Here is a 21903-nt window from a genome sequence, read left to right as displayed (position 1 = left end):
CATCAGCGCCATAACACTGGTGCAACCAGTGTAGTTCAATTAAAGTATGGATGACTCTAATGCAGGGGTTTTCAATGTGTGGGGTGTGAGAGTATAAGGCTATATATCCTGGCGATAAGTGTCAATTGTGGCAAGCAGCCATGGGAACGGAGCAAGGCCAGTGGCACGAGTGCTAATGAGCGTCATCTGCGCGCCACACCGGTCTCGAGTCTCACGGAGGAGCTCTGAAAAGATAAAAGGAGGAGTGACGACAGAGGACCAGGCCAGGACTTTACGTTGTGCTTACGGTCCTCCGTAAAGCTGCCACTTTACTTTATTTTTATTTTATAATTAAAGTATTATGTTGAAAGTTTGCTGGTTCCCGCCTCCTTCTTCCCTTATGGACAAACTTTGATACATTGGTGCCGAAACTCGGGAGGAAGGAGGAGACTCAAGACAGTTTGCACTTGAACCATCGGCCTCGCTCTGTTCCCACGGCTCTCTGCCCCGCCCTGCTACATCAATCCATAGAGATTTTGCTAGGTCTATATTGTTGATATCACGGTATGTAAATGTATCCACGCAGCACAGGGCTGCTTAAAGTTATTGACATGTTAAGCAATAAAAAAACATGGGCAGTGGTGGGCGAAGTTTAAGTAAACTTGAGTAAAAGTACAAAAGTACTCGATTTGTAATGTACTTAAACAATATTTTTGAATTTTAATACTTATTTAGCATTTTTATGTATTCCATCCTACTGCTTGAAATACACGGGGTACTAGAGATAACTGAATTCAGTATACTGACAGGCCAGGTGGCTTTCTTTATGCACACGTCATTGGGTTGCATTAGTGGTTTGGTTCAGAGAGTTGCACACACGTTTGGTCAGGGGTGTAACCTGACACTGTGTTCTGAGAGATGAGGAGATATGGGGTGTAGGAGCTGCCTGTGAACAAGAGCGAATGGTTTGCTCTTTATTAAGTGCACATATCAACACTGCTTCACCATTGATTCAAAAGGATCATTTCTGAACCTGCGCTGCACAATGTCACATCTATCAATTTATGAAGGCCTTTTAAAGAAGGGTGTGTGTTAGGACTAAGAAACTGATGGTTTGCACAAGGCTGTTGATCTGTTGAATTTCAAACAATGCAATAACTTCTTTCTTTCCTGTATTCTGCTTCAGCTCTCTTTCCATTGGTAAACTATGCATGTATGTGTGTGCATGTTAGATTAGTCTAAGTGTTTAGTGTAGTTAATAAAGTCTTGTTCATGGCACATGCAAAGTTGTTTGTGGTTCATGTGGTTCATATACTGGAGTCCCTAATCATGCAGATTTTGGCCACATGCTCTGTGTAGTACTGTACAGTATGAAAGTTATTGCCCATACCACGGAAATGTACATTTCTCAGAATTAATAACCAATTAACTCTTAGTGTTCACTGGACGAACAGGTTAGTTGATTATGGAAACTTCAGTAGTTATAATTATTCATATTTCATTTGAGCTAATTTGCTACATCACAGAGTACTTATGTTGCATTCAAGTCCTATTCAATTCAATTCACATTTATTTGTATAGCGCTTTTCACAATGCATATCGTTTCAATGCAGCTTTACAGAAAATGCATGCGTCTACATTAGAATTTAGAGTGATTCGTTATCAGAGGTGACTGTGTCCAAGTTATGAATTTCAGAAATGTACATACCGGTATACATCGCACAGTTAGCTAACAATGTATTAATAACTTAAGGCAGAAACAATGAGCCTAGAACATAACAGTAGACAAGTTCCCTTATATTTGCCACAAATGATACTTGAAAAGGTACATGCTTTTTGGATGTTTCATGGTAGTACTATAGAAGTCATGAAAGTACCTTGGACTATGATAGCACATTTAATTTCAGTGCCATGTTATTACAGTTACCAACAGTTACTTCTGTAAGGGTGGACTAAAATGTGTTTGAGTGAGTCATAGTATGCCTTGACATGTTGAGGGTGTTAATGGTCTGTTAACACCCTCAATGATCTGGGGCCTCATTTATAAACGTTGCGTACGCACAAAAGAAGGCGTACGCCGCTCTCTACGCAATAATTGGTATTTATAAAAAGCAAACTTGACGGGAAAATGTGCGGTCCTTCACGCAAGCTCTGACCCAGGCGTACGCACAAAAACGGGTGAAATGAGAAATGGCGACACCGTCGGCAGATGGAAGAAACACGTGAAAAAAAGTGTGTGAAACTGTAGACCGTTGAGTAAAAGAAATGGCAATACTGCCTCTCATAAATAACATGAAGACTTCACAAAGCAGGTATTACAATTAACAGCCTACACGAACACCCGTTTGATCGATCTGCAGTGTAAAACAAACAAAATCAAACGAAAATTACAACAGAAATGCAAAAAAAAAGTGAAATATGTTCTGCAACAATATTGGGCATGTTATGCAATTCATCCTCATAAATAATATGGTAAACAGAACGAAATAATGTACAAAACTGATATTCTCGTCAATGTGTCCGTCTGGCGGAGCAGATAGCCTATAGATGCAATTAGATAGACAGATAGATAATTAGGGAGATATATAGATAAATAGATAGATAGATGTATTAATTGTCCACTGGGGAAAGTTGTTTTCATAGTAAAAATTTCTTCATCAGCTACGGAATCATGGTATTCATGCAAATGCCTTTAGTTTGTTTTATTTTCGATAAAATAACATATGACGTATGTCTCAACCATTCAGAAAGCTGCAAGAAATTACATTTGCACTGAACTATTTCCCATTTCCACGTAGATAATAGGGATAGGGATTAATAGGGATTCCCCAATAATTGCCGCCAGTCTCTCATCAAGAGGGGTCAGCTCCGGTGTCCCCTTTCCCCCACCCGTGGCAGACACACTCTGGTGATGGAGCGCTAGACGCTTTTTTGCCTCGACTTTGATGTCCGACCATTTCCTTTTTTTTTTCGGCCGCGGTCCAAGGTTGTGAGGTTACAGCATTTACGGCGTCTGCAACCTTTTGCACCTCAAGTTCCTTTTTGGCATTAGTAATGCCCACACTGTGCCCTCCAAAAAATATTTTTCTCCTCTTTTCCACCTCGTCAACGATAACTTTTACTTCACATTGAGTGAAGTTACGTTTTTTTGATTTCCTCTCTGTATTTGCCATGATTTCGCAATCGATGAATATTAACTTGTGGGCGTTTCATGGACTATTTATGGGCAACTATGGGCGTGACATGAAGCCGCAAAAGCTGCGCTACATTTAGAATTGATTGTGATTTATTAAGGGAAAACTGCGTAGGATGTGCGTGCGCACGGTTTTATAAATCCGAATATTTCTGTGCGTACGCACGTCCTATGTTTCATCCGTACGCCACTTCTGACGCAAATCCTACGCAAAGTTTTATAAATGAGGCCCCTGGGGTTTCTGGTTGAAGACATGTGTATATAACAGAGTGGACTATGATAGCACATTCAATTTCAGAGCCATGTTATTACAGTTACCAACAGTTACTTCTGGGTTTCTGCAGGGTTTAATCAGTCAAATTTAAGACTTTTTAAGACCTTTTTATGACCATTATGATTTAAATTTATGACCTACACGAATTACGATAAATAACTTCAGTCATTAAAATTCCTTTCAAAAGTCTTTATTATTGACTTTCATTGAAAGTAACAAGTTTTATTATTAAAAGAGTAATTCTATTATTTCTTACTTAAGATTAAGAAACTGAAGCCTTCGCCTTCTTTTTCTTGAGTATCAAGAACACAGGAACACTTAACAATTGTAACATTGTAAAGTAACATTGTAAATTAACAATTATTTTATGGCATTACTTTCCAAAATAACAAGTCAGTCAGTCAGTCAGTCAGTGTCTGGCACTGGATGCGACAGAAACAGAATCCCGCGCTGTACTTGGACCGGGTAACGTTAGTGACGGAGCACTGAAGGATCGCCTGCACCCGCTGCAGGCCTTTTACAGCAGCGATATGCTTTTCCGACTTTGCATGCGACTTCAAGGCTTTTATGCCTAAACTAGACAGCTCCAACGTCTTCTTACACAGAGTGCAATAGGCTTGATACCGATTGTTAGCGACGGGCTTGAGCCAGGCCCGGTTCCAGAATCAAATCACTGAGGGTGCTTCTGAAATTACTGAGGGCGCTCTAGTAAATGTGCTCCACCACAGCAGTGTACAATGAGAAATGTATGATTATTTATTTATTTACTATTCACTTTTACCAATAATTGGAATTTCACAAATATTTTGCTTCAAATTGTATATTAATCTATTAGTCTGCCTTTCCATTGCTTTAATGCGTTACTAGTATTTTAACTCATCATATTCCTGAGAACCAGAAAAAAAGTTTTTTTTAGGCCATTACATTGTTTGGAGCATAAAAAAAAAATCCTATGTTATATGCTATATCCTCTGCTCTGTAGAGGACACCAGAACTATTTATTGAGAAAATGAAAAGACATGAATAGACAAAAACAATGGGATTTTTTTTTCATTCACCAGTCAATTTTTATGCTTCAAGCTTTTTTTATCCAAACTTTATATAAAAATGATTCTCAATGTTATGAAAGATATAAAAGAATAATTTGATATACCATGCTATATTTGATTTTACTATGCAATATGTGTGTAAACATGGCCATATGCCATTCCCATTCTATGCAATGCATCTATACACTGAATATAATTTGTATATTCATGTGTTTTGGGACAATATGTAATTGTAAAAAGACGTGTAATATTTTTTTCATAAGAATGTCTCATATTTCATAAGAATATCCAGACTTAAAACTGTGCATGTTGTCAGAGAAGTTTGCTAAAATATAATTAAAACCTCTATTCTGGGTCTCAGGAGGATATTTCTGTCTCGAGCAGAGTGGCATTTATATTTAGATGTCACTTCCTAAACTTTGCTGCATGCGATTGGCCGTCGGTCCTCTTAGAAATAATAGTTTTATTCAATGAATGTTAGACTGTAGCCTCGAAAGCAAGCCAAGATTTTTATAAAAATTAAGTTGTCAACAATAAATATCTTACCTACATCGTGTCTTGTTAACGAGCGGTTTCGCGAGCCTGCATTAACTGCATAACGTTAGCCTAAAAACGCTGCCGTTTTGAGCAGTGAGATTCTGATCGCGATCAAGAGATCAATAACTATATCTGTGATTGCAATCATTGGCTGCAATACTCACCGCTGCAAACACTCGCTGTAATAGATGCATTTGACGTTCTCCAGAGGAAACAAATGTGCAAATCTGCCAAATCTGTTTCGCCAATATTATTACAGTATCAACTGAGGGTGCTTTTACTTGCGTTTGAGGGTGCTTATGCACCAGGGCCGTGCAGAGAGTTCGTCAGGGGCAGGGGCTCAAATGTAAAAAAGGGGCAATATGTAAATATATATATATATATATATATATATATATATATATATATATATATATATATATATATATATATATATATATATATATATATATATATATATATATATATATATATATATATATATATATATATATATGTAAATATTTATATATATATAATATATAATATTTATACATAACATATATATATATATATATATATATATATATATATATATATATATGTTTATATATCCTTATGCTCATCAAGCCTACATTTATTTAATCAAAAATACAGAAAAAAACAGTAGCCTAATATTGTGAAATATTATTACATTGTGTTCTTTTTAACTTTTTATTAATCAAAGAATCTTGAAAAGAGTATCACAGTTTCCACCATTGACATTAAATCCTCATATTAGAATGATTTCTGAATGATCATGTGACACTGAAGAGTGGAGTAATGATGCTGAAAATCCCGCTGTGATCACAGGAATAAATTATATTTTAAATTATTTTAAAATAGAAAACCATTATTTTAATATATTTCGCAATATTGCAGTTTTTTATCAAATAAATGCAGGCTTGATGAACATAAGAGACTTATTTCATTATGCTGCATAATATTCAAAAATAGTATAATAAAGTACTTTCACGTAACCATTTCGCCAGTCTACACTTCACATTGCCTAATAGGCCTGTAGGTGCCGGTGGCACTTGGGTTTTGTTAACTTTGATAGTTTCATGAAATAGTAAATTATGTATCAATATAGGCTACATAAATACAAGTGAAATTAACACTACTTACCATTAATGCGACTTTTGATGCTGTGGTTTTGTGCAGGAATTTGTTTGTTGTCTGTTAAAATCCATTTTGTCAGTGATGCAATTTATAAAATGAGCCAAACCTCAGGAAATTGTTCCACAAACGTTAGTTTGTCTGTCCATGTAATTTTCAACCGATTTATGAATAAGAACAGAAAATTACCGCTTCACATCGCCCAATGGAATTTGAACTTGCTTTGCCAGATCACGATTGGTTGGTGTAAAGGCATTGGTGAATTGTGTAATACTTTAAAATATATAGCTAATATATAGCTTTGTAATTAAATCAATACATTAGCTCTGATTATGGATGAAAAAAAAATATTGGTTTACTTTTTTCCCGTGAGGCCACACACTCTCTGAAAGGACCATATTTGGCTCGAGAGCCGTTTTCCGAACAGTGGAAAATCAGCTGTCAATCAAAACGCACGCGACCCATAGCAACGCGGCAACGCCTCAACAGAAATTGTCCGACTTTTGAGCCGTCCGTTACTATTGTATGCATTTTCATGTTATAATAATCACATTTATTTAGTTTTATTGACCACGATATTATCATTGATATTTGTCTGAGAGGGGCACTTTTGATTCATTTTGAAAAAGGGCAGGGGCTCGAGCACCCAAAGCCCACCCCCGCACGTGCCTGTTTAGCACCCCCGTTGAACCGGGCCTGGCTTGAGCCAGCTACTAAACGCACCGTCTTCGAGCCATAGATCGTTAAAGGTACATTTTCCCATTGTGATAGCCAGGATGATTTCAATTAAACTAAGCAGTGACTCATGCCGCGTTCCAGGCAACCCGTAACCCGTGTTTTTCCAACCTTCTACCCGTGAAAGTGGACTGGAACGGCGGCCAAACCCGTGACTTCCCACCCGTGAACTCGTACTAGATCGATGTACTCCTTACGAGTTTTGACGTCACATAGCCCATGAAGCAACAATCGCAGCCCCCTACGGATGTAGTGTTTATGAAACAAATATACAAATAACGTAAATAAAAGGTATAACAGCTTTTCTTGCCGTCTGTGCTGTTTTTCTCCTCCGTTTCCCTCAAATAAGCAAGGAGTAAGCACCTTTGGCGATAGAAATGATTAAAAATGAGCATACACCCCGTATGGTCGCCGAGCTTTGTTTACATCTAGCTACCACACAATTCCTTGGGCTCAGGCAGTTTGGCGTGACTTTGCCTGGAACGCTATAAAGTTGAGTGGTGGTTTGAAGTTGTAACTTACGGGCTCAAAAACCTGCCTTGAACGCAGCATCAGTATGATACAGTATGTTCGGAGTTCGCGCGGGTTTCTGTGAAAGTCCTTCCGACAAATCTGTATGCTGCCACATGGACCTTGTAGTTATTATGGAACGCTGTGATATACCAGTGTGATACCTGATTCCTCATACAGAACTACAACAGGCGACACAAATGAATGCCATAGCCGCCGCGAGCGCATTTTGATGGAACAACAAATTAACGGACGAGCATATCAATTTTAGACGTGGCTAAATGTTTTTTATGACTTTTTATGGCCTTAAATTCTTATTGTTAAATGTATGACTTTTTATGACCCCGCGGAAGTGGACTACCTGCTGTGTTTACTGAATTTATATGATACTAATTAGATATAGTTTGTGTATTATTGTATCAAAATAATAACAATAATACATGTATTAGGCCTACACATACAGGAAGATGAAAAAAAAGTGTTTGAGTGAGTCATATATGCCTTGACATGTTGAGGGTGTAAATGGTCTGTGTTAACATCCTCAATGATCTGTGGTTTCTGGTTGAAGACAGATGTATATAAAACAGTGGACCAAAAATATTTGCAGCAAATACAAAAAAAAAAAAATCAACAAGGGTTTTCAGTCTCGCTGTGTTCAGACTTTTCAAATAAGATGTTCTGCCGTATCCTTCTGGTCACCCTGCTGATATCCTCAGGTAAAATGAGCACTAGTCAATTAGTAATTACAATGGCATTATTTATCTTTTCTTTGTGTGTTCATAGCAGATAAGTTTTCTTTTGTCCACTGGGATTAGTATGTGCTACATTTATGTTGCATTTTTCCTCACAGGTTGTGCTCTTGACTGGGAAATGCACAGAGAAAACTTTACTGGAGATGAAGATAAAGAAAGCTTGGTGAGTTGTCCTGAAGATGGTTTATCTCGGACAAATGCATCACACTAAGACATATACGTAGTGGTCAACCAATATGTGTTTTTAATGGCTGATGCCGATACCAATGGCCAAAACTATAATAGGTCAAATCGTTGCCAGATGCTGAAACAAGAGTTTGTCAGATGCAGAGAAGCTTGACAATGCTTTTGTCGAACAACTAGTCATGTCATGTTTGAACGGCTCATTAGGTTCTAACCGTCATATGTACATCTTATTCTAATATGCCGTGTGTGTTGTCTTGTAAGGGTGGGATGGAACCAACCGACAAACTCCCTGGAATGTGCTGGGCTTGTAAGTGGGCCATGGGGAAGGTGAAACACCTATTCTCCACTAAATCAAGTCAGGTGTGCAAAAGGCTACTCTTGTATATGACGTTTAAAATGTCATGTTATTCAAATAACAAAAATATAACAATACATAGAGACTGGTGGTGTAAGGGTAAATCTGCTTGTTTCTTTTCCTACAGAAAGACGTTAAACAGATACTGTCGCACGTCTGTGATGAGATCGGGTTCCTAAAATTCCTGTGTAGGAAATTAGTGAATAGCTATTACGACGTTCTGGTTGAAGAAATTTCAACTACTGATACTGCAAGAACCATCTGTGTTAACATTGGTGTTTGCTAATAAAGAACAGAGTAAATTGCCTTTTCCCTATGTATCGAAGAGACGCAAAATGCTATTTTTTTTCTTCGTTTTTTCGAGTGTTCTCTTTAGCTGGAAAAGGCATTAGAGCTGATGGTGTGATTATTGTTTTTTTTTTTTATTATCACCCTGTCTGTTTCAGCAAATAAAGGTGAAGGTTTTTTTGTGTGCATATTTGTCACGCTTTACCCCATTGTATTTTCCCTGCAATAAATTACTAAATAAATGTGTGAGCAAACTTTCGTGTTTTGTGTCATGATGCTAAACTCGTCTTTTTCCATTCTTGGAGATACTTTTACCATCAGAGGATGCTTGAAGTAGTATTTTATTGGTCCATTTCTTGGTCCACCTCATGGCCCATTTCAAACTCATAATTTCTTGAATTTGCTCTTGCGTCTTGCTAAGATGACCATTTGCAGAACAAATTATACAATAAAATGGGCTTGATTGACAAGTATGATGCAACATATGTGACCATATAAATAATTATATTAAAATGTATAATAACTGCACACATTTAGACGAGTAGACAATATTAACAGACAAATGTGTTCAAACGCTTACCAATTATATAAATCTTTGTAATCGCATTGCATGCAGCGGATCTTCTATACGCTGGTAACCTGCAGGTCCTATTTATAAAAATGCTACTGCGAGGCAGCGGAGACGCTCAGCATGCATTTGGACTTGCGAGAGAAGACATGCGCAGCTTCTATTCTCCATTTCCAGCTCTGATGCAGTGCACCCTGGTCCAGCTTATTCAGACTCTGGGAGCATAAATGCAGGTCGCGGATGTGATCAGAAAAAGGACATATTAGCAATTCAAAGTTGAAACTTTATATATGAGCAGCAACTCAAACAGTATTTCTGGTGAGACACTGCAAGTTGGAGAAGTTAATGTTTCTGATGTGACCAGTCTTCATTTTTGCTCTGAAAGTGAAAGTGACATGTGAAGGCCAAGTATGGTAACCCATACTTTGAATTTGTCGTCTGCATTTAACCCATCCAAGTTAGTGCACGCACATCAGGAGTAGTGAGTAGTGAACACACACACACACACACTGCAAACTGTGGACACACATCCAGAGCAAAAATGGCAGGAAGTTATGTGCCGTGCTCAAGGGCACATCAGTCATTTCCTGCCAGTATTGAGAATCAAACCCGCAATCTTCAGGCTACTAGTCTGACTCTCTAACCATTGGGCCACAACTGTCCTTGTGTGGATATATGAATTGGATCGGACAACAGAAATCACTCAGGTCACTTTTTATTCTGCATGAAAAAAAATGCAAATTATTCTGTGGCCTTTCCCTACAATTTTTAACATCAACTGCTCTCCACAGTTGCTGTGAAATGAAAGATAGGGATGGGCATTGATCCTGAACTATCGATAATGAAGTCGTATCGAAACAAACCTCTGCTATAAATGATACATGCAAAAATGTGTGTGAAGGAGGAGATTAAAAAAGTTGTTTTTGGCCACTCAAAAATGCATTTAAAGGGATACACACAAAAAAAGTATGTTTTTGATCGCCCCCAAAATGTGGCAATTTTAATACACTGTAAAAAATTATCTGTGGGGTATTTTGAGCTAAAACTTCACATACACAATCTGGGGACATCAGAGACTTATTTTACATCTTGTAAATAGAGGCATAATAGGTGCCCTTTAAAACATTTAAGAAGTTTACAACATATATCGCCCACCCCCCCCCCCAAAAAAAATTATATATATATATATATATATATATTAGGGATGCCACAATTCTCAATATAATATTGAACCGTTCAGTGCGGCAGTCACGGTTCAATACGCGCTTGTGAATTGCGGTTTTGCATTTAATTAATAATTTTTCTACAAATTCTTACTGCGCTAATACTGTCAAATACACAAGGTTAACATAAACACAGTCGGTTATGTCTAAAGGGAAAGTAAAATCGGCGTGTCTGTATATTAGATGCACCCAGGTCTTATTGAAAGACCTCTAAATTGACACCAGTGCAGAAGTGAACACGCTGTCCTTAAAGGGACAGTTCACCTCTAAAATTATGTCATTATTTACTCACTCTATAATATTGTTCCAAACCTGTATTCATTTCTCGATAACAGAATTTTCATTTTTCAGAATTTTCATTTTTCATATTCCACTAGGAATAGGGGTGCACCGATCCGATATTAGGATCGGATATCGGCCGCGATACTGACAAAATAGCTGGATCGGGGATCGGAAAAATTAACAGATCCACAAGCCGATCCAGGTGTTTTTTTTCCGTCGCAGCAGAACCTACGTCATTCGTCAGCTTCACGTGTGTCGCATGCTAGAAGGGAGCGAGCCAGAGAGTCGGCTGTGTGGAGGAGATATTTCACGCTTGCCACGCCAACTAGTTCGTCGCTGTTTCGAGGGTATTACTGCAAAGTCAGGGTCTTTCCTGCATTGACATTTTTTTGACGGCCAAAGCCTAATTTGATGAGTTATTGTGATTTACGAGTGATGTAGAACAGATGCTGCGCTTGTGACTGAGTGACAGAGAGCTCCTCCCCCGCGCGCGCTCTCTGGGTCTTCAAAATAATCAGTGTTCGCTCTCATATTTCACATATTAATCCAAATCAAAAGCTCGGAAGACCGAAACCATGTTGCACGTGACACATTCGGACAATTTTGTCCTTGAATTATCACTGGGTGTGAATTGCGCTCAAAAAACATTGACTCTTCTCTGACCAGCTGACATAAAGCATACTTTCAATAAGCGGGAGACAAATTATATCCAGTTATGAAGTGTTTTCTGTGTGTTGACATCTTTCGCGATGTTCTAACAGACGGGATTCGCACACAACGCGTCTGCTAATGTCCGATTCGTGACCTAATGACTCCTTTGAACCGAATCATTTTAACGACTGGCCAGAACAACTGATCTGTCCAACACTGAACTCATGAACTCAGTTTATTAATTTACTCAGAACGCAACTGAAACGAGAACACAAGTGTGCTTACCCATTTTAGCAAGAGTGGGTAGTAAGAATTATTTTTAATTATCAACAGTATTTCATCTTATTTCTGTTGACAATGTGTAGTAAAATAAATAGGCCTAGCCTACAATCATTTAATCTGGAGTGAGGTGAAACCAGAACAAAGTTGTTATTAGCTAGCTGAAAATTTTTATTAAATTGCATATGGTAGAAAATTAGACTATTTGTTAATTTGTAATGCTACTTTTTAATATTGATATGATTATATACCAAAACAATTATCTGTAGTGTAAAAAATGTTTGGTAACTGTCAGATTACTATTGTATGTTTGACCAATACACTGTTTTTTGTTTCCACTGCTACATTTTATTTATTTAAAGAAGTTTGATTACATTCTATTTTAGATTTGAATGCACAATTGTTTTTTAAATAAATAAGAATTCAACACCTTACATACATCTGTTATTTTGTCTTAGTTATGTTTAGTTAGTAAAGTCTGGTGCCTTTAGTCTCTTCAAGGAAGGTATAAGGTGGAAGATATAAAGTTTATTATTAATTCAACAATATATCGGATCGGTATCGGGTATCGACAGATACACAAAGCCCAGGCATCGGTATCGGGACTGAAAAAGTCGGATCGGTGCACCCCTAACTAGGAATGTGTACAAGGGTTTTTTTTAAGTAAAGTTTTAAGTTTAAGTAAGGTTTTTCAATTCTTTTAAGTAAAATAAAGAAAAATAGTCTTTTTTCTCCTTAACCTCTTGCTGTTCCTGTCGCTTAAAAATAGAAATGCAAAAAACTGATGTGACAAGCCATCAGAACCGAACCAAACCGAAAACCATGGTTAAAAACCGAGGTATGTATCGAACCGTGGACTAACTGTATTGTTGCATCCCTAATATATATATATATATCTGTGCTGTGCTGTCATAAATACGTACCGTGACTTTAAAAGGTGTTGACGTGTCTGCATCCATAGCGCCCACCGTTTTGTCCACCGTACTGCCAGGCATGCTGCGCCGCCGGCCCACCCTGTCAGTGAGTGACTCTGAGAAGAGACAGAGAGAAAGGAATAAGACAGTTGACTGGATTTGTGTGCATGTAACCTGTCAAGGGCTGTTCTGGGATCAGATTTCCCCAGAATAAGCAAACCCACCAAGCGAACACAGCATAGAAACAATCAAAAATCAATAACAGTACTGGGAAATTATAAAGGTGTTCATAATCAGCTCTTCTTCTTGATCTAAAGAGATGAAAAATGTTCATGGGCACAGCAGGAAAGAATATTGCATCTTATCGGTCAAGAAAATATGCAATTGCTAGAAGTGCCGCCGCTCCCACCACCCGCTGCGCATAGGGCACCAAGTGCTGATGGGGCACCACAAGAACATGCCTTCTCCACATCAAGACGGCCAGCAGCAGGACTGATTTGCTAGAATGTTCTGGGTGGTGGTTAAGGCATTGCTAAGTGGTAGTTTTGAGTCATTTTTAACACGTTGCTAGTGCCAGTGCATTGCTAATGTGCTCTTTGTGTTTTTAGCATTTTATTATGCAGCTGCTAAAGAGTTCTTGGTGCTTGCTAGGATCTAAGTAAGTTGCTAGTATGTTTTGGATGGTTGCCAGGGTGTTGCTATGTAGTTGTTAAGATGTTTTGAGTGCATTTTACACATTGGTATGCGGTTGCTATGGTCTTCTGAGTGGTATTATTGCAATGTGCTTTAGCAGGTTGCTTATTGGCTCAAGTCAAAGGGCCCACCCAGTCTCTATGATATGCTGCTTCTGTAATATGTAACAGCGTCACTATGTCAGTCACATGTTTCAGTCATGCACGCCAGATGGCTGAATCTCAGTCTGTCAGATGCTTGGCATTCATCACACGCCTGCATCTCTGTCTGCACGATTGATGGAGGGAAGGAGGGAACAAGTGTTTGTGCGGAAAACAAATGAGAGAGCGAATGCAGCCAACCTGAAAGACAAGATCTTTGAAATTCATCCTACTGTCTTCCCTCTTCGCACAGTCTGAATCATGTCAAACTCAAAACAAAGTGAAGGAAAGGCTTCTTTGCCTCGCTGCTTTTGTACTTGGAAAGATGCGTCACTAACAAGATCTGGAATCTTTTTTTTTCTATTTCTGACAGCACTTTTCCTGTGGCTGAATTGGTTATTAGAATAAGAAAGCCTCCTACGACACTGTAAACAATATCCTGTTCCATTTATGGTAAAAACAATTTATGGTTGTGGTTTCCCTGAAATTCATGGAAAAATACTGCCAGTATTACAGGACGCCATTATATTTTACAACTTATAACTGTATATTACATGGACCATATACCAAAAGCTGCTTTTTACCTTAAAATGTACCAATAATCACCATAATAATAGAATAGAAAGTCACACAATGATTTTATATCCACATGACATTTAAACTAAATAGCATAAAATGTAACACAAAACACCCCAATAATAACGAAAATGACCAGTAACTAAATTATTTATATAAAATACAATCCTGTGATGTGTCATGCAAAGACTTGAATGCCCTTTTTTCACAATAAATGATGTGATAATTCAGAGCTTTTACTTGCAAACGCCATACATTTGAATAGTTGTTCAGCAAATATGGTAAGCTAACAGTTAAAGGGATAGTTCACCCAAAAGTGAAAATGATCCCATTATTCACTCCCCTAGGGTTAACCCACCCTGATAAAGTCCAAGCATTATAATGGCAGTGAATGGCATCCCAAAATGTGAAAAAGTGCATCCATCCATTATAAACGTACTCCATGCGGGTGTTAACAAAGGCCTTCTGAAGCGAATCGATGGGTTTTTGTAAGAAAAATATCCATATTTAAAACTTTATAAAGTAAAATATCTAGCTTCCTCAAGACCGCCTTTCGTATTCAACTTTCGAATAAAGTGTAACGCCTCTCGCAGTTCAAAACGCTTACGCTACGTCCAATGTCATTGTTGTGCCAGTTACACTTTTTCCCTAAGTTGAATACAGAAGGCAGTCCGCTGGAAGCTAGATATTTTACTTTATAACATGTTAAATATGTATATTTTTCTTACACAAACCCATCGATTCGCTTCAGAAGGCCTTTATTAACCCTCAGAGCCGTGTGGAGCACTTTATAATGGATGGATATACTTTTTCGGGCTTTAAATTTTGGGCTGTCATTATAAAGCTTGCCAGGACATTTTTTATATAACTCTGATTTTATTCATCTGAAGGAAGAATGTCATGTACACCTAGGATGGCTTGAGGGTGAGTAAATCATGGGCTAGTCATTTTTGAGTGAAATATCCCTTTAACTAATTAACAGGTTTTTTACTTACATTATCTTTATGTAAAAACACAACATTTTTACAATGTACTAAGAGTATTAAAAAATTCACTGACTGGGCGTTACACTCGGAAGCAAAGCAATGATATAAATGACTGAAGATAAACAATATGTGCTAGTATATATTGCCACCATGTAAAATATACAAGGATCTGTATTGCCACCTCAGTCATCATTTAGTGTTGGCTGAGCAAAACTAGACATGATCTGGCAACATGGAGGAAGAGTGATTAACAGCCCTGCGTAGGTATCGACATATGAAGATTCCGTCTGTGTGTGTGTGTGTGTGTGTGTGTGTGTGTGTGTGTGTGTGTGTGTGTGTGTGTGTGTTAGTAATTTCACTGTTTTCTCATTGGAGAGCTGAACAGATTGGAATGCATGGGAGAGAAATCTCAACGCCGCCTCTTGCTTATGTTGATATCACAACATCCTGATCCATATGTTAAGCGTGGAAGCAAGACCATATGATCTTTGACTTAAATGTTTGAAAACACTTAACACTGCCTGGGTTTATGGAAACATTTTATTATTATAAGTCTATTAGTGAGCCACAATGTTTGTGTGAAAATAAATATATGAATATTCGGCTATTCTAAAAATAAATATACATTAATTGAGCACAAGTCATAAATTTTTTTGAATAGGCTATTGTTTGTGGCTTTTTTGGTGCTCGACTGCACGGAATAAAATTCATAAAGGCTTGGAACAACATGAGGGTATGTCAATTTGTCTTTTTTTTTTTTGGCTGAACTAATCCTTTAAGCTATACTAGTAATAGTTAATATGATGTTCAACAGGCCATGCAGCATAAAAGCTCCTCAGTGGCAGTTACACCTCTTTAGCAAAAAACTATGAAAACATTATTTTTCTTCTTAAAATTCACAGATGAATTTCGCACCATAAGACCAGAAAATAAACAGGGTCAATTTGGGATTTATGTTGTCAAGTCAAAGGCACCGTGAAGAACAATTACAACAAAAACATTCAGCAGCTCTCCATCAGCTGTGGAGAAAAACTCTGAAAGCACTCTCTGCCCTGAATGATGAATAATGCCATTACCAACCTGCAAACTGGTAATTGGTTCAGCTATTCTTTCATCATTAAGCTGCTTGATCACGATGGATAAAATGCAGCGCAAATGGAAAAACATTAAACAGTAATTAAGAGATGGCTCCGACATTCCTCCATTCAGAGCCAAGTGTTTATGAAGAGTGGAGACAGTAAAATGCTTTCATATTGAGAGAACAACACAAGGGGCTCAAATAAAAGCCTTCTCTGGCACGGACCTGCAAGCAGGGGGTCTGAACTCTTGACCGCTCTGCGCATATTTGTCCAGAGGAAACATGCTGCCAAGAACACAGAAGTTGTCTGTATGAGTTGCTGTGGAAATACTTTTCACTTCAGGGTGGACAAAAAGTAGTAAAAGTAAACTAGAACGTTTTTTGGGACAAACTAAATAATGTAACATTATTTTACATTTTGCTAGCATATTAGTAACAGATTCTAAATACATTGTTAGGATGAATTGGCATGTTTCTAGCATGTTATAGCACATTGCTAGCATGAATTGGCATGTTTCTAGCATGTTATAATACATTGCTAGCATGAAATGGTATGTTTCTAGCATGTTATAGCACATTGCTAGCATGAATTGGTATGTTTCTAGCATGTTATAGCACATTGCTAGCATGAATTGGCATGTTTCTAGCATGTTATAGCACATTGCTAGCATGAATTGGCATGTTTCTAGCATGTTATAGCACATTGCTAGCATGCATTGGCATGTTTCTAGCATGTTATAACACATTGCTAGCATGAATTGGAAAGTTTTAACACATTGTTAACATGAATTAGCATGTTGCTAGAATGTTTAGCATATTACAATTTTGCTAACATGATTAACATGTTGCTAGCATGTTTTAACATGTTGTTAGCCTGATTAAAATGCTGTTAAAATTATCAACATCTTGCCAGCATGTTTTAACATGTTGTTGACATGATTTAACAAATTGCTAGTGTGTTTTAACATGTTGTTAGCATGAATAGCATGTTTGCTAGAAATGCCATATAGCTAGCATGTTTTAGCATGTTTCTAGCCAGAATTAGAACATTGGTAACATGTTTTTAGCATGATTAGCACATCGCTAGTGTAACAAATATAGGCCAGTAAGAGCTGTGCGTGTAAACCTCACTCCCCTGGCCTCAAGAGGCGCGTTAACTTGCGCAAGCGGCTGCGGCCTTTAGTGTCCTTGTTAACGTGCCCGCCTCCCACGCCGAGGTCCCAGTTTGAATCCCCCATTTGTAGTGGGTTGAGTAGGACCAGTCACATATTAGCATTTTGCTAGCATGCTCACGTTTTAACACATTGTTTGCATTGATTTAACACATTGTTAAACAGGAATTAACATGTTAGCATTTGATTTAACTAATTGTTAGCATGTTTTAACATGTTAACATGACACATAGCTAGCATGTTTTAGCATTTTGTTAACATGAATTTGACGACTGGCGCTAGCGGCTGTGGTCTTTACCGTCCTTGTTAACGTCCCACGCCCCCATTTGGAGCGGGTCAAGTAGGACCAGTTACATATTAGCATGTTGCTAGCATGTTTTAGCAGGTTGTACTAGGATAGTCATTAAGCTTAGCTAGTGATAGACAGCTTCAATATTCTATAGCCTAGTCTTATTGTCAAGTCTTGACCCCCTCAATGAAAGTTGAGACTTTTCGAAGTTTTGATCGTCCGTTTAACGAAAATCATGGCCCCTGTAACTTTCTTGAAATAATAAATAAATAAATAAACAAATCTCTACTGAAAATAACCAACAAATAATGTTCCAAATAAGTGAATCAGTTCAGCCCCAGATGTTGGGCCATTTGCCAGAGAATTAAGCAGAAATGCTTGTTGCTAGCGGCCCTATTAATCTGCGCTGAACAAGATGCATGGCCCAGCTGTATAAGAGACGTCTTCACCGGGGTGCCACTGTCCTCCAATCTGATCTCACAGAGAACTTTGTCATTCCAGGAAATTACATAGAAGTTCTATGGTCTCATTTAGCATTCAAGCAGGGCAATAACTCACAGACTTGTCTCATTTGCTCTTAATCTAAATGCACGTTCCTTTCTTCGGGTCTGGCTTGAGCAAGAGATGATGAGTTGCTGCAGGTCCTTCAGTTTGGTAGGACGAAGGCCAGGCGGGACACAATATTTTTTTTTCTTTTTTGGCAGCGATGCTCTTCTAAGGTTTAAAAGCAAAGACGATAACATAAAAAGCAAAATAACTTTTCAGCAGGGTCAGTATCTGGGTAATGTAAAGTGGCTCGCAGGTATAGTTACTGCTCGCTCATTATAAAAGACACTCAAATTGTCAAAGAAATAGACAACAGACAATTGATGTTGATACCAGAGTCTATTTAGCAGAATGTGATTGCATTGAAATTGCCAATTAAAGTTTTTACAAGCAACGCTTCTTTCAAATGCACTTAATGCATATAAGACTTCTTTCAAAAACATGAAAAAAATCTAAATTGTACAGACACCAAACTATTGAAAAGTAGTGTGATATTTACTGTATATATAGCTGTATGAAATATTTTTTGAAGCAAAGCAGTATGTGCCCATTCATTGGGTTTTTAATACGCTCCTTGGCACTTGAATCTCAGTCTATCAATCAAACAGTTAAAACGCTGTGAAGGTCTTTCCGCATAGCCTTTCTTGAAACAAGGCCACCGCAGTGGAAAGATGGAAAATAGGCAGAGACTTTATTCTATCAAAAATAGAATGATAACTAAGCATTGTTTTGTTTAAAGTTATTGTTAACTTTTTGAACAATAGTTACTTAATCACATTTTTGGGTAAACTCTTCCTTTAAGAACAAATATAATCTGTAAAACACCAACACATACTGAAAAATGCAGTAGAGTAGACAACTATAATAATGGCTTTTAGGGGACGTTTTGAAGACTGAAGTATACTTCAGCCGGCCCGTGTTCTGTGACGGTCTGCGCACTGTTTGGCGTAATTTTCATCATCAGGAACATGCATATCACCCATCATTCACTTTCTGCATCCGCCACTGGTGCACAGTAGAGTATGTGAGCCTTTCCAAATATAATCCGTGAGCATAGAAAGATTTGTGCGCACTATCTAGTGGACTTTGTTTTCAAGGTCTCATTTCACTCGCACATGCGCTGTTGAACTCGCACTGTCTGCACAGACACAAAAATTGAGCTGCAGTGCACACGAACAAGACTTTGGGCTTAAAGGAACACTCTACTATTTTTGAAAATAGGCTAATTTTCTAACTCCCCTTTTGTTACACAGTTGAGTTTTACCGTTTTCAAATCCATTCAGCTGATCTCCGGGTCTGGCGGTTGCACTTTTAGCATAGCTTAGCATAGATCATTGAATCTGATTAGACCGTTAGCATCTCGCTCAAACAAATTACCAAAGAGTTTAGATATTTGTCCTACTTAAAACTTGACTCTTCTGTAGTTACATCGTGTACTAAGACTGACGAAAAATTAAAAGTTGTGATTTTTCTAGCCGATATGGCTATGAACTATACTCTCATTGCCGCGTAATAATCAAAGAACTTTGCTGCCATACCATGGGTGCAGAGGCACAATGATAGCACTATGCTAAAAGTGCTACGGCCAGACCCGGAGATCGGTGGCGTCAAAAATCGCATGCTCAAACTGAATGTTGAGACAGAAGAGTCCACTAGGTGGCAATACACAGTTGTGATGTATTGTGCAGTAGTCAAAGAAAAGTGCGGACAGAGCAATACAAAACACCATGCTGTTCCAAGAACAGTAAACAAAGCAGCATATCATTCTCCATCGTTTTTGTTCTCAACTTTGCATGCAATGACAGATCCGCTACTTTTCTTCTTCTATCTTTACGAACGAATGCCCTGCAAATGTCATGACTCATTGCTGCCCTCTAGGGCTGTAATCAACCAAAGAAAATCTTGGTTGACTAAAGTCCTGAAATTGTCTACTAAAAATCGACTAAAAAGGACGTTAGGAAAAAAAACTTTAAATTAATTAGCTGTACACTGTGCGCAGTACTTGGTGGCCTTGTTGTAGGGGTGTCCCTGACTAATGATTTACACATTCGAATCAGAATTGTCGAATCTTTCTATAGTCGACCGATAGTCGAATCATCTATGTGTGTGTGAATGGGTTGGGACTGGGAGGGGCACGACAGTCAGCAGGAGGGTAAAACTATTTTTATTTTCTTTTACACACTCCACACAGCAACAACTTTTAATAAAGCGACCAAAACTGCCTGCCAATTGACAGACGAACTGACAATGGCTTTCTTATTTAGGTTTAAATAAAAGGTAATGTGGTGGATAAACGTTTTCTCGTAACATTTTACAGCCGCGATCGAAATACAGAACATCACACAAATATATAAAAGAACATTTTGATAAATAAACCTAAACAAAATACCTGCCTAGATAGGAAAAGAACACACTGACTGCAGACAGGATTTGCATTTCACATTTTGCTAAATTAAATTAAATCGGCAAAATTGCTGTGCCAGCATGCTTTCAGTGCAGCGAAACATCGAGACAACGAAAAAAAATAAAAAGCATTAATTTACAGAATTAAATTAGAACAGAATATACATTACTAATAATAAAAAAAATAGATAAAAATGAAATCAAGTCACAGGGACCATAATAAATGTGTGCAAAATGCCAAAGTGCAGGGGAACATATGAAGACCGAAGTCCGTCTGACGTCTTTCTTTAAAATAAGCATTTTTGACAGGTTTCTATGTATAGGTTTCTACCCAAGTACCGGTACTTCTGAATGGGCTGAGGCTGGGATTTAGTGGGTTTGAAGTGAAAGTATTTTATGAAGGTATGCATTCACTCAGTGCATCTTAAGCATCTGAACTTCATATATAAAAAAACACAAGCCACAGTTAAATTAAGTAACCCTGAGTGACTATAAAATAAAAATAAATAAATTATTAAAACAACGAAAGTTTAGCCAGAATTGTGAAATTTCTCTTTTTAACTGCCGAAACAACAATAAACGCTAAACTGGCAGTTTTTTTTAGCTAAACATGTTCACAGCAAATTAAAATTAGAAACGGCTGAAATGTTTGAAAACACTTGTACCCTAAAACACTTGAGTCTTTTCGAATTGTGTCCGGGGAAAACCAACTTGTTAACGTTGGCCGGCAGCAGTGCGCTCTTAAACTTGCCCGTTTTAAGTGGAAAGCCATGTTTGTTGTTGATGAGTGCTAGGACATGAGCTGTTGGCACAACTTGCATTTTACTTTTTTTGGATCATCTTTTACTATTTCTAAGTGCATCCACACTTTAGAGTTTCTTATTCCAGACATTAAGTAATCCCTGCCGCCAAGATGCGCCTCGTCTGTCACGGATCAGGGAAAGTGAAACTTAAATCTGTCACAGGGGTGGTTGGATTTATTCACACACACACGTTAAAAATATTTATTGAACGCTTCTTTCTTTTCACGTTTTTTTTTACAGCATTATCATAATTAAAGGCTGTATATAACTTAATATAACCATACAAAACCAGTAGTTCTGTGTGA

At 37.8% G+C, this 21903-nt stretch overlaps 2 protein-coding genes across 6 annotated transcripts in view; one reads left to right on the top strand and one right to left on the bottom strand.

The window, feature by feature from the left end:
• dab2ipa (DAB2 interacting protein a) overlaps window positions 1–21903 on the bottom strand; it is a gene marked incomplete at its 5' end in the record, with an annotated part of 164641 nt that overhangs the window by 93745 nt on the left and 48993 nt on the right. For all 5 annotated transcript variants that reach the window (XM_079827786.1, XM_079827790.1, XM_079827787.1 and 2 more), the window contains one exon: window positions 12922–13028. In XM_079827786.1, coding sequence (XP_079683912.1) covers window positions 12922–13028 — 107 coding nt within the window. The remainder of the gene's footprint in view (window positions 1–12921; window positions 13029–21903) is intronic.
• LOC307132548 (antimicrobial peptide NK-lysin-like) lies at window positions 7950–9249 on the top strand. The gene is made up of 4 exons (XM_079826941.1): window positions 7950–8130; window positions 8265–8329; window positions 8614–8712; window positions 8835–9249. The coding sequence occupies exons 1-4, from the start codon at window positions 7959–7961 to the stop codon at window positions 8991–8993; spliced, it is 495 nt and encodes a 164-aa protein (XP_079683067.1). The 5' UTR covers window positions 7950–7958; the 3' UTR covers window positions 8994–9249.

This window comes from Gobio gobio, assembly GCF_949357685.1.
Source record: "Gobio gobio genome assembly, chromosome: 10".
In the NCBI taxonomy this organism is placed as follows: domain Eukaryota; kingdom Metazoa; phylum Chordata; class Actinopteri; order Cypriniformes; family Gobionidae; genus Gobio; species Gobio gobio.
The sequence above is the reverse complement of the archived record's forward strand: the minus strand, read 5'-3'. Positions and strand labels throughout refer to the sequence as shown.

Excerpts from the sequence above, each read along its gene's own strand:
- LOC307132548 (XM_079826941.1), top strand. The coding sequence starts at position 7,959 with ATGATCTGTGGTTTCTGGTTGAAGACAGATGTATATAAAACAGTGGAC. Across the intron at positions 8,330-8,613 it reads ATGAAGATAAAGAAAGCTTG|GGTGGGATGGAACCAACCGA; the intron begins GTGAGTTGTCCT and ends TTGTCTTGTAAG. Across the intron at positions 8,713-8,834 it reads TCTCCACTAAATCAAGTCAG|AAAGACGTTAAACAGATACT; the intron begins GTGTGCAAAAGG and ends CTTTTCCTACAG.